This window comes from Pongo pygmaeus, chromosome 13 (assembly GCF_028885625.2).
Source record: "Pongo pygmaeus isolate AG05252 chromosome 13, NHGRI_mPonPyg2-v2.0_pri, whole genome shotgun sequence".
NCBI lineage: Eukaryota > Metazoa > Chordata > Mammalia > Primates > Hominidae > Pongo > Pongo pygmaeus.
Genome location: NC_072386.2, coordinates 103,767,192 through 103,780,698, shown reverse-complemented (window position 1 = coordinate 103,780,698; position 13,507 = coordinate 103,767,192). Strand labels below are relative to the sequence as shown.

Sequence of the window (13,507 nt, the reverse complement as noted above, 5' to 3'; positions counted from 1 at the left end):
TATTGAGTGTCTACCGTGTGCCACTCAACAAAGATCCCTGCCCTTGTAGAAATTAAATTCTAGTGATATTGTGTAAATCTGAAGAAATTGTAGGTACCAGATCTCTTTACAGAATGGCTTTGTAACTAGTTTGGGTATAATGTTGGGAGGACAGGCAATGGAGGGAAATAAGAGGAATGCTTCTAACAGTTTTGCCATTATTCCAACTTTCCTTCCTTTCTCAACTTGCCTAAGCGTTTTTCCCAGAAAGAACCAGAGAGGCAGCTCAGAGGACAATTTTGAATCATGCCCTATTGTTTTGGGCATTAAAAAAAAATTTTTTTTTTAAATTTTTATTGTTTTATGTAGAGACAGGGATCTGTGTTGCCCAAGCTGGGCTGGAGCTCCTGGCATTAAACAGTCCTCTCAAAGTGCTGGGATTACTGTGCCTGGCCTGTTTTCACTAATTCAACACAGGGAATCACCAGCTGTGATCATAAGAGCCTCTTGAATCATCAGTTCTACAGAGACTCTTAGCAGGACTTTAGCCTTTTTGGGGTAGTTTAAGTCTGAGTAATACGAGTGGGAGAGGGCCAGGTGTGGTGGCTCATGCCTGTAATCCCAGCACTTCGGGAGGCTGAGGCAGGAGGTTTGCTTGAGTCCAGGAGTTAGACCAGCCTGGACAATACAGGGAAACTCTGACTCTATAAAATTTAAAAAAAAAAGAAAAAAAAAAGAAGGGCCGGGCATGGTGGCTCGTGCCTGTAATCCCAGCACTTTGGGAGGCTGAGGTGGGCGGATAACTTGAGGTCCGGAGTTTGAGACCAGCCTGACCAACATGGAGAAACCCTGTCTCTACTAAAAATACAAAATTAGCCGGGCATGGTGGCACATCCCTGCAATCCCAGCTACTCGGGAGGCTGAGGTGGAGGTGCTTGAACCCGGGAGGCAGAGGTTGCAGTGAGCTGAGATTGCACCATTGCACTCGAGTCTGGGCAACAAGGGCAAAACTCCGTCTCAAAAACACAAACAAAAAAAAATACTAACCTATTAACCTTATCAAGAAGAGTATTACTTTTCATTCTCCTGAAAGCTGAAGTAACAACAATTGTAGATAATAAAAAAATATACTAAGGCTTGAATGCCTATTTTGTGCTAGGTGCCTAATTCAAACAGGTATTATGGCCGGGCACAGTGGCTCACACCTTTCCCAATCCCAGCACTTTGGGAGGCGGAGGTGGGCGGATCAGTTGAGCTCAGGAGTTCAAGACCAGCCTGGCCAACATGGCAAAAACTCATCTCTACTAAAAATACAAAAATTAGCCAGACACGATGGTGTGTGCCTGTAGCCTCAGCTACTTGGGAGACTGAGGCAGGAGACTCACTTGAACCCGGGAGATGGAGGTGGCAGTGAGCTGAGACTGCACCATTGCACTCCAGCCTAGGTGACGGAGTGAGACTCCATCTCAATAAGAAAACTAAGGCTTAGGGATCATTAGACTTACTTCCTAAGGTCATACTGCTAGTAAGTGGTGGAACCAGAATCCAAACTCATTGACTCCTCTAAGTCCATGTTCATGACACTACACTAAGAGACTAGGAATGGTGGTGATGGCAAGATGCCCACTGGGGGCCAGTGGGAAGAGCAAGTAATGTCAGCATTTTGGCATTACCAAAGGGACTGGCAGGGTCACTGTGCATCTCAAGGTTTGGCGGTGAACTTCCTATGGGCCCAGCTCAGAGCCTCTTGCCTCACAGCAGAAACAGGGAAGGGATTATGATGTGACAAAAGTTGGCTTTTAAACTGAGGAATCCTCAGTACACTGAAATACTTGTGGGTTCATGAAGACCCTGTCTCCTGTGCAGAAGGTCACGTGGATCTTCTGGCATGTACTAGGCATGTCATTTTAAGTAGAGTAGGAGGAGAGTGAGATGAAAACCTAAAAGGATCATACCACCTAAAATACGGACATCTTTTTTTTTTTTTTTTTTGAGACGGAGTCTTGTTCTGTTGCCCAGGCACAATCTTGGCTCACTGCAACCTCTGACTTCAGGGTTCACACCATTCTCCTGCCTCAGCCTCCCAAGTAGCTGGGACTACAGGTGCCCACCACCAGGCCTGGCTAATTTTTTATATATTTTTTAGTAGAGACGGGGTTTCACCGTGTAAGCCAGGACGGTCTTGATCTCCTGACCTCATGATCCACCCGCCTCGGCCTCCCAAAGTGCTGGGATTACAGGCATGAGCCACTGCGCCCGGCCACAATACGGACATCTTAAAAACTGATGGTAATGGCCAGACTCTATGCAGACTATGAAGAGATTAGCTTATTGCATTATCACTCTGGGCAGAAAGACTTGCATAGAATCACAAAATCAAAATATTTATTTTGTTCTTTTTCATATGACACTGTTAAAACATTCCTACTACAGCAATACTGCTCTCCAGGAGCTTACAATCTAAAACAGACAACATTAATTGTAGACCCAGTAATTAAGGCATTATATCAAATGCAGACTTTGTATCTTTTTTTTTTTTGAGACGGAGTTTTGCTTTTGTTGCCCAGGTTGGAGTGCAATGGCGCCATCTTGGCTCACTGCAACCTCCACCTCCTGGGTTCAAGCGATTCTCCTGCCTCAGCCTCCAGAGTAGCTGGGATTACAGGCATGCACCACCACGCCCGGCTAATTTTTGTATTTTTAGTAGAGATGGGGTTTCACCACATTGGCCAGGCTGGTTTCAAACTCCTGACCTCAGGTGATCCGCGCCCCCCCTTGGCCTCCCAAAGTGTGTGAGCCACTGTGCCCAGCCCAGAGTTTGTATCTTTTGATGTATCTTTTAAAGGAGCAGCTGGAGAGGGCAGGATCAAAATTAAATGACATGAAAGTGTACTCCCCTCCGCCTGCTCCTTATAAGGAACCCCTTATGACTAGAACCCAAGACCAGTACCCACAGCCTGAAAGGGAATTTCAGACAACCCTACCATAGAAGTAGTGAAGAAACCTTAATTTCTAATCTCCTAGTGGATACAGTGAGGATTCCATTTGTGGGCAATGGGGATGCTGGGAGTTCCTCCCTCACAGACTAGAGACAGCACCTAAGATTCTGTAACTCTGGGAAGGGTACCAGCCTTATAGAAATTCCAGTGGGTCAACTGCCTGTTGAAGCATGGTTAAAGTCTCTTAACAAGTTTATAAATGCCAATTTCTGGTTGGTATTATATCCACAGCATAGCACTGTCTACTGCATCAGGAGGGCTATGGAGACAATATACTAGACATGAGATAAAAAAAAAAAACTGAAAGAAAAGGGAAAGGACAACAGAGTAAGGGGGCCAAAGAAATGGTGATGCAGTCTTCTAACAGATGTGAATGGGGAAGGAAGAAAGGAGAAGTTTAGATCCAAAATGAACAAAGAAGTCAAGCATTAAATTCCAAATGAACAGGTATACAGAAATGAAAAGTTAATGAAATCATTGTATTATCACAATCCAAGAGCTCAAGATGGAATTTAAGCTTTTTCTCCTTCACTAGCTTCATCCTTTGGCAGCCAGTCTAAGAATCTCTGAAATTCAGGTTTTTCAGGAGATTATCTCTATCCTGAATACCTGAAGACCTAATCTAAACTGTTATTTCTTTCTGTGAATTTCAAAGTCATAGCATTTTGTCTTAACTGGCCTTGAATTTTCTTTTTCTTTTTTTTTTTTTCTGAGACAGGGTCTTGCTTTGTCACCCGGGCTGAGTGCAGTGGCGCAATCATGGCTCACTGCAGCCTCAACCTCCAGGGCTAAAGCAATCCTCCTGCCTCAGCCTCCCAAGTAGCCAGGACTATAGGTATGCACCACCATGCCTGGCTAATTTTTGATTTTTTATAGAGATAGGATCTCACTATGTTGTCCAGGCTGGTCTCAAACTTCTGGACACAAGCCATCCTCCCACCTTGGCCTCCCAAAGTGTTGGGATTACAGGCGTGGGCTATTGGGTCTAGCTGGCCTTACTGATAAGGTTTTGTTGCTGGGAGGGTATTCTATAGCAGCTCATGCTGAGATTTCTAGAGAGCACCAGTGTCACTACTATTGATTCCTATTTATTTCTCATGGTTTTATGATTCCTTGGCTTGAGACAACAGGCTGTATTATACCTTTGTGTTGGACTTTGTCAGTACCTGTCATTCACCCTGCTCACGTTAAGTATCATCATTACAAGGTGATGGAATGAGAGAAAAGCACAAAGCTCTAAATGTTGGTTCTTGGATTTTAACCTCAATCCAGTAGGCCCATAACCCTCTCTTGGTTCAAAGCCATACAAGTCCACATTCCTTGCTCTCCAATATTTAACTGGCACCCACGGAGAAAGTACAAACTTCAAAACCACAACACAGGCCAACAGGATAGCTGTGTCTTGTTTCCTCTGCCCTGAGGCACAACTGGATCTAGCACCAAGGAGGGCAGGATTTAACAGACCAGCACAAGACAAATCAATTTAAAGAGGTAGTTTGAACCAGGAATAAGACTGCAGTGTAGACTACAACTGAACAGAATAAAAATCCAATGTGGTTCTTCACTGAGAACAGGGGTTTTGGCCACTTGTAATGTAATTAAACCCCCACGAATAACAAAGATGATTATATGGAGGATGAGGATCTGCTTGGTATAAGCACAGTTGTTGGAGCCTGAGGAATACCTGGCCATCAACAAACCACAGCCTGAGTCTTTCCAAAGAGAAAGCTGGGCTTTTGCCCTTCTGGCCCATGACTGGTAGATTTACACTGCAGATCAAAGGTCTCTCTCAACAATCAAACTACTTCCAAGAAACCATAGACCTTTAAAAATAAGGACTAGTGATTTCATACAGGCTAGTAAAAATACTTTGGCTATAGCCCTTCACATATGTGTGCTTGGGTACACATACACACAGGTGGAGCTCAATAAATGTGGAATGATCAGCAGTATTTACTACGTGAGTTAAGTCCAGACACACCATCTACCAATCAGCAATTCAAATTTCCATGCCCAATACCAGGCAGCCAACCCACCAGGCAATATTTCCTTAGCTTAAAGCAGAGATTCTCAAAGTGTGGTCCCTTGTAACATCAGCAGGAACTCAGAAGTGCCACTTTGGGGGCTTTTGGGTTGAGGCCCAGCAATTAGTGTTTTAATCAGCCCTACAGGTGATTCTGATGCACGCTAAACCTTGAAAATCACAGTTTTAGAGGCAGACATGCGAAAACAATAATGGGAAAAATAATTCAAACTCTCTTGCTTCACTTCAGCTGGGACAAACCAAGGTATCAAGCCAAAGTAAACTGCGAATGGTTTTATTTAAAAATATCTATTTCTATTTTCTCAAATTGATTGTCATTTTTTGATTGGCAAGTTCATGCTAATCAAAGTGTTAAGTGGGAATGCAAGTTGATGAGTCAGCCATCCAAAAATACACACTCTGCAAGCTCTAAGCCTGTATTTAGTCTCAAATCACCCCTCTGCACACTACAAAGATTTTGGTATAACGTATCACATATAGAGAAAGGCACAATGTATTTCCCACTCATTGAATCCAAAAGCTGGACCTTCTTTTCTTTTTTTTTGAGATGGAGTTTCACTCTTGTCACCCAGGCTGGAGTGCAATGGCGCCATCTTGGCTCACTGCAACCTCCACCTCCTAGGTTCAAGTGATTCTCCTGCCTCAGCCTTCTGAGTAGCTGGGATTACAGGCGCCCACCACCACGCCCGGCTAATTTTTGTATTTTCAGTAGAGACGGGGTTTCACCATGTTGGCCAGGCTGGTCTCGAACTCCTGTCCTCAGGTGATCCAGCCTGCCTTGGCCCCACCAAAGTGCTAGGATTACAGGCATGGGCCACTGTGTCCAGCCCTGGACCTTATTTTCTAATGTTAAGTTTGAGTTCTGGGTTTAGTTGGGCAAGAATTTCCCTCAGCTGCCATCAATCCTGGCTGAAGTTAACCCCTTTCCATCACTGACCCAGGGAAAAAAACCACCAAATTTACTTACTATCTGTTAAAAATTCAAAAAGGAAGCAGATGATCAAGTCATTGAACAAAAAGCTACATGGATTAGACAAGAACATATAACTTGGCTCTAAGATGATGGAGAAGGAAAAGACATCTCATGGGTGGCTTCTCCTTAAGAGAAATGGGAATCTCAGCTTATTAGAAAAAACAATTTGGGAGGTTACTACTTTAGCTCAGAGACTGTAAACTAAACCTCTGTTGAGCAGGGGTGTGTGTGTGTGTGTGTGTGTGTGTGTGTGTGTGTGTGTGTGTGTGTGTGTGTGTGTGTGTGTGTGTGTGTGTGTGTGTGTGTGTGTGTGTACGTGCACAAAGAGGAGCAAGAAGGGATGATTGGAGCAGGAATCACGTCTTCAAGTCTTCAACAACTTCCCACTGCAATCGATAAGGCCACGCCATAGAGTTTGATGTCAATGGCAATGCTCTGTGATGTCCACTACCACTGCCTTCTTCCAGCTGAAAAGGAAGTATCCTGTACCGGCCCCTGCTGCTACTGCAATGCAGAGGTACCCGTTGTAGGTCATGAAGATGAGCATGAGGAAGTAGCTTATGACCACCTGGATGATGTGCAGCACTGTTTGCAGGAGGTGAGGAAAGCTCAGCATCTGCTGCCTGGAGAGTAAACAGGGACACAACAATCAGGGACTCCTAGGAGTTCTTCAGATCAGGAGAAAGAGGGAAGAGTTTTTGCCATGAGCTCAGCTGGAACTGGACAGCCACTCTGGCAACTCATGGGTACTTGAATGTTCTTTGATTGGTCCGTGGAAATGAAACAGCACAGGGCTGTCAGGCTTATAAACATTGGCCAGATATGGCTGTGGTTCCTCCAGTAGAAGGAACCCTTTTCCGGAGGAGGAGAAAAGGACGAGGAGTAATCCCGACTTACCTCCACCTTAGATCCTGAAAGGGAAGCCGTAAACCCTCTCACGCTCATCTGCCCGAATATTTTCAGGCTTCCCACCTTTGCAAAGTTTACATTCTACAAAAATGGAAACAGAGGCTGGGGGTGGTGGCTAATGCCTTTAATCCCAGCACTTTGGGAGGCCGAGGTGGGCGGATTGCTTGAGCTCAGGAGTTTCAGACCAGCCTGGGCAACATGGCGAAACCTTGTCTCTACAAAAAATAAAAAAAATTAGCTGGGTGCAGTGGCTCACGCCTGTAGTTCCAGCTACTTGGGAGGCTGAGGTGGGAGGATCACTTGAGTCTGGAAGGCAGAGGTTGCAGTGAGCCAAGATCGTGCCATGGCATTTCAGCCTGGGCAATAGAGGGAGACCCTGTCTCCAGGAAAAAAAAAGAAGAAAGAAAAAAAGAAAAAAAAATAGAATTGAGGGTTGGGTAGTATAGAAGAAATTACTTAATTAGGGATAAGGAGACCTGGCTACTCATCCCCTGTGCCACCTTAGGTAGGTCACGATCCTTCTGGTCCTCAGTAAGCTCATCAGTACAATAAATAACACTGCTTGTTTGAAAGCAGGATGTCAGTCTATAGGATTTCTTAAGGTCCAATTTGGTTTTAAGACTTATATTTTTATTAAAACAATCTCAAAAAACGTTTGCCAATCTATGGGAAAAACCAAGAATCATCCAAATACTTTCTTAGACAGAACACAGAAATCAAGACAGTCTTATATTGTAAACAAAAAGAGGACAGAGCTGACTAGGTGTAACTCTATAGAATTAACCGCAATCTGCCATTCTTTTATATCTTGATCTGAATTTCTTAACTCTTTCATTATTATTTTGGTAAATATTTTAAAATATGGATTCCTCACTTCCCTTCTTCCAAAGTGGCCAATCCATACAACTCAGAACAAACATTCATATTTGCAGAAGACTTCCTCTCATTCCTCCTTTGGCCTGCTCACGACCTACAAACCCAAACCTCCAAGGACAGTTTTGATCAAGGTCATACAGAACTCCTAACTCAAGAAGAGGACTGCTGCTGATCACATAGCTGCGCTTTGCTGCTTAACTGATCGAGCTCTTTAGGACTTCATCTGGATCTGTTCAGTTCTTACCCAACAGTTTTGTGTGTCTCCATAAGGATGGTTCCATTTGGTCCTGGGACAGGCATGGAATTGTAGCGAATGCTGACTTGTGACTTACGCAGCAGGCTCTCTCGGGCTATCTTGAGTCCTTCATAGAACATTGCTAGTAAAAACACTGCCACAAAAGCTCCAGCCATTTCTAAGTATGGAAGGAAAATATGGTGGTACTGTCAAACATGTGCAAAATCATTAGCTACTGTGCTGTCCAGCTAGAAAGACACATAGAAAAAATGCTACTCTCAGTTTTTGAAGACATTATATTATTACCTCTTCTCTTGCTCAGATAGGAGAATAGCTAAGATGGTGTAACTGAAAACTATTGCCTCTGCCAAGAACATATTTACTTTCTGATTAAGATAAGAAAAATGATCAGAACAACAATAACCTTTTGGTCAGACTGCTTCATGTCATTAAATTAGGTTTGTTACACTGAAACGCACAATGTAGAATACGGAAACAGGGAATAAAACAATTTAGTTTCGTAAGTGGCTGACTACATTTCCTGAATAGGCATTTCAATTCTAAGTCTTTCACACTGTGAAGTGTTGGTAACGATATAAATGTATTCAAACTGCTAATTTAACACATTACCTGAACTAAATGCTCTCCTTCTTCCCAAAACAAATTGATTTTATGGCTCCAAAGAGACATCTGGTACCTAAGGCAGACTAACTGACTACTGAGTTTGCGCAAGTTAAATTTAAAGTATACCATACAACATAATAGACACAAAGAGATGGGTAATCATCTACCTCAAAACTAGGTGTGACTAAGATGGGCCATGCCAAGAATCAGGAAGGATGTGGGCCACAGTTTGGTAGACTAAAAAAAAAAAAAAAAAACACCAGTCTAGGTAGCTCTAGAAGGTCTGGGTCCTTGTCCTAGCTCTGACATATTAACTCTATGATTGAGGGCAAGTCATTTCACAATTTGTGGCACTTAATTTATCGTAAAATTGAAGTATTAGAGCAATAGTTTTAAACTTAGAGTTATTTTGTGGTATTTAACTTGACTTAGTCTTATGTCCAGGACTAATAACTTATCAAATAAGTAAACACTCTGAGGCCGGGCATGGTGGCTCACGCCTGTAATCCCAGCACTTTGGGAGGCCGAGGTGGGCGGATCACTTGAGGTCAGGAGTTCGAGACCAGCCGGGCAAACATGGCGAAACCCCATCTCTACTAAAAATACAAAAATTAGCCGGGCATGGTGGTAGGTGCCTGTAACTCCAGCTACTCAGGAGGCTGAGGCAAGAGAATCACTTGAACCTGGGAGGCAGAGATTGCAGTGAGCCAACATAGCTGCCATTGCATTCCAGCCTGGGTGACAAGAGTGAAACTCTGTCTCAAAAAAAAAAAAAAAAAAAAAACTCTGGAAAAGAATGGAAGAAAATGGATTGCAAAAGACTTCTATCTGGTATCTAAATTATTTTTTAGAGCTCCAAAACATACAAGTTAGTTAACAGAGGTTTACCAGAGGACCAAAAAAGTACTGTGTTTCCTACCTTCTAGGTAGGAAATAGGAACCAAGATGGTTATGCATCATTACCATGTTGACTTAGTAATTAGGACAGAAAGAGGTGCTGGACTTCCAAATTATTTGTCACTGTCTCTCATGTGACTATCACCTTCCAACACTACGTAATGCCTTACTCACCTCCAGCTGTATTGATCACCAAACCAGAAAACAGTAGTTCCACATTCTTAAAGCCAAAGTAGAAGGTCATAGGCTGCCAGAAAACCAAAACAAGTCAGTTAGAGATGAATGAAAATTCTAAATGAGAATTTGGGGCAAAGAAGCTTAGAACATTTAAAAGTAGAAGATCTGGATAATAAGAGACATTCACGTGAGTGGGCGGCTTTTGCCCTCATGTTAGCGTTACTACCACAGGCACCGAGCATGAGTACTCTACTAGGCCCCCACCATCAATTTTTCTCCTGGGCCCCCACCATCAACTTTTATCTTTTTTTTTTTTGACACGGATTCTCACTCTGTTGCCCAGGCTAGAATGCAGTGGCGAGATCTTGGCTCACTACAACCTCCACCTCCTGGGTTCAAGCAATTCTCCTGCCTCAGCCTCCCAAGTAGCTGGGACTACAGGCGAATGCCATCATGCCCAGCTAATTTTTTGTAGTAGAGATGGGGTTTCACCGTGTTAGCCAGGATGGTCTCCATCTCCTGACCTTGTGATCCACCTGCCTCGGCCTCCCAAAGTGTTGGGATTATAGGGATATAGCCACTGTGCCCGGCCAACTTTTGTCTTTTTCTCTTTTCCACCCAAGGCATAAAGACCAGAACCCCTAATTCAGAAAAGAGTCGATTTTAGAAGAAGGGACTACCAAAGAAAGAAGCCTAAAATCTTGGTTCTGGTGTGACTCTGTAAGTAGCTTGCCACGTAATCTTGAGCAAATGACTTGACTTGCTTGGGTCTGCTTTAGTTATCCTCACTGGTAAACTGACCTTTAAAGATAATAAGCTTCCAGTACTAAAATTCCATTATTTCTATTACCCAAGTGGGTGGGAAAGGGCCTGCATTACCCCTCCTATGGCACTCACCATCATCATCATGCTGCTGTCTCCTCCACCATGGGAGTGTGAGGCTGAAGTGGTTGGGTGATGGTGAGAAGGTTGCATGGTACTGTTGGAGTCCATATAGCTCATCCCCATATGGTGGGAATGATCCATTTTTTTCCAGGAAAAGTTGAGAGTCAGCAGAAGATTCTTTTAAGAGAAAGAATTATATATAATAATTTAAGGATATAAAAATCTTGTTTTTTTTTTTATTTTTTTTATTTTTACAGATGGAATCTTGCTATGTTGCCCAGGCTGGAATGCAATAGCTATTCACAGGCATGATCCCACTACTGATCAGTACAGGAGTTTTGACCTACTCCATTTCTGACCTAGTGGTTCACCAGGCAACCTGGTGGTTCCCTGCTCCTGGGCTTGTTTCTTGGTAAATACTTTGTCTATATGGAATTCATCTAATAAATGAATGCTCTCCTAGCATCTTTACTCAGAATTATTTTTCATAATCTACAGATGGAGAGAGAGAGAAGGAACTCGTGCTAATAGGGATCACTTTTGGAGACTGTAGCAGAAAGGGTTTACACGTAGGGCTACAGATGCCTAACCCTTCCTTATTCTGCAGAATTGTTCCTTTTTTTTTTTGAGACAGGGTCTTGCTCCATTACCCAGGCCGGAGTGCAACTCACTGCAGCCTCAACCTCAGCCTCCTGAGTAGGTGGAATCACAGGCCTGCACCACTACCACGTTCAGCTAATTTTTTGTTTTATCATACAGATGAGGTCTCATGTTGCCCAGGCAGGTCTCGAACTCCTGAGCTCAAGCAATCCTCTTGCCTTGGCCTCCCAAAATGTTGAGATTACAGGTGTAAGCCACCGTGCCCCGCCAGTATAGTTCCTTCAATAGGTATGCTTAATATATGTTCAAACTTAAATATTAGATAAGGAGAAGAAAAGCAGCTTCTTTGGGTTGCAGGAAACAGACAATCTGTAATAAGATACAAATGAATGCCATTAATGAAATTTAACTGCTTTAAGGCTTTCTAATCATAAATGTCAGCAGATAAAAAGCAAGGACTTCAGATAATTCACCTAATTGGGATGGCGTGTGCCTAATCAGGATATTTGGATTACATTTTCACATACAGGACAGCCAGCCTTCAGCTAATTTAAATTTGAAGAAAGGTCTACTGTGGCCCTAGGCAAGCAGTGTGCTCAGACTTTAGATACAATTTCAATCCTACCAGGACATTAGAGTGAAGAACATGAAAAACAAGGTATAAATTGGATACTCTATATTAAATTAAGTCTAGACAACTGCAAATTTAGCCCTGTATCTTTACTACCACATCACTGTATTGCTGCAAAAGTCCATCTGGGACATAAACCAAGGAGCAATAATTCCTTTCATTTATTTTTGAGACAGAGTTTTGCATTGTTGCCCAGGCTGGAGTGCAGGGGCGTGATCTCAGCTCACTGCAACCTCTGCCTCCTGGATTCAAGCAATTCTCATGCCTCAGCTTCTCGAGTAGCTGGGATTACAGGTGCGTGCCACCACACCTGGCTAATTTTTTAATTTTTAGTAGAGATGGGGTTTCACCATGTTGGCCACGCTGGTCTCAAACTCTTGAGCTCAAGTGATCTGCCCGCCTCGGCCTCCCAAAGTGCTGGGATTACAGGCTTGAGCTACCGTGCCCGGCCCAGGAACAATAACTCCTATAGCTAGAGTTGGAGTGGGAGAATGGGAAGCTGGTGTATGTGCAGGGGGAGGTGTTGGTGGATTCTCTTTATGTGTCCCTCAACTCCAGTCTGTGGAAGAAAAAGTGGTTTTAAAAATTCCAAGTAGGTATTCATGTTCATGAAACCAAGTATGCTTTTCATTATTCATTCACTCAATAAATATTTATCAAGCTCCTATTACATACCAAACTCTGAGCTAGGTGCTAATAATTCAACAATGAATAAGACAAACAAGGTTCCCGATAGGGAGAGAAAGAATAAACACAATTTCATGCTGTGAAGGAAATAAGCTGAGAAATAAGACACAACTACTAAGAGGTAAAGAAGAAATTGGCCAGGAGTGGTGGCTCATACCTGTTTTCCCAGCACTTTGGGAGGCTGAGGCAGGCAGATCACTTGAGGCCAGGAGTTTGAGACCAGCCTGGCCAACATGATGAAACCCCATCTCTACTAAAACAAAAAAATTAGCCAGGTGTGGTGGCATGCACCTGTAATCCCAGTTACTCGGGTGGCTGAGGCATGAGAATCACTTGAACCTGGGAGGTGGAGGTTTTAGTGACTCAAGGTTGGACCACTGCATTCCAGCCTAGGTGACAGGAGACTATCTCAAAAAAAAAAAAAAAAAAAAAAAAAAAGACTGTGGGTAGGAAATTTATATAGATTCAGGGAGCCATCTATTTATCTGTTTTCTCCTTGTTAACTCCTACCCCATAGTTCTATGACAGCTGGCTTAAGAAATAGGTTCTTATTTCTAGTGAAGGATAAGGCAAAGCATCAGGTAGGCATAATCAAAGATCCACTTTCATGCCAGACACTACATTATTTTATAATTATAGAGCTCAACAGTGAAACCCCATCTCTACTAAAAATACAAAAATTAGCTGGGCTTGGTGGCACATGCCTGTAATCCCAGCTACTTGGGAGGCTGAGGCAGAGAATTGCTTAAACCTGGGAAGCGGAGGTTGTGGTGAGCAGAGATCATGCCACTGCACTCCAACCTGGTCAGCAGAGCAAGACTCCATTTCAAAAAAAAAAAAAAAAAAAAAAAAAATTACAGAGCTCGACAATCTGGTATTATTGATACCATTACCATAAAGAGATTACATCGGAGGTATAAAAAGATATATAACAGGGTCTTTGTCTACAATGTTTTTAGAGTAAACACTAAAAAATACAATACACAATAAA

General features: G+C 43.0%; 1 protein-coding gene across 1 annotated transcript in view; it reads right to left on the bottom strand.

The window, feature by feature from the left end:
* Window positions 1-2,337: 2,337 nt before the first annotated feature.
* SLC31A1 (solute carrier family 31 member 1) overlaps window positions 2,338-13,507 on the bottom strand; it is a 42,031-nt gene continuing 30,861 nt past the window's right edge. The window contains exons 2-5 of the mRNA XM_054500900.2: window positions 10,611-10,775; window positions 9,711-9,783; window positions 8,025-8,193; window positions 2,338-6,618 (exon numbers count right to left, since the gene is read on the bottom strand). Of these exons, the coding sequence (XP_054356875.1) occupies window positions 6,417-6,618; window positions 8,025-8,193; window positions 9,711-9,783; window positions 10,611-10,739 (573 nt within the window). The 5' untranslated portion in view covers window positions 10,740-10,775 and the 3' untranslated portion in view covers window positions 2,338-6,416. The remainder of the gene's footprint in view (window positions 6,619-8,024; window positions 8,194-9,710; window positions 9,784-10,610; window positions 10,776-13,507) is intronic.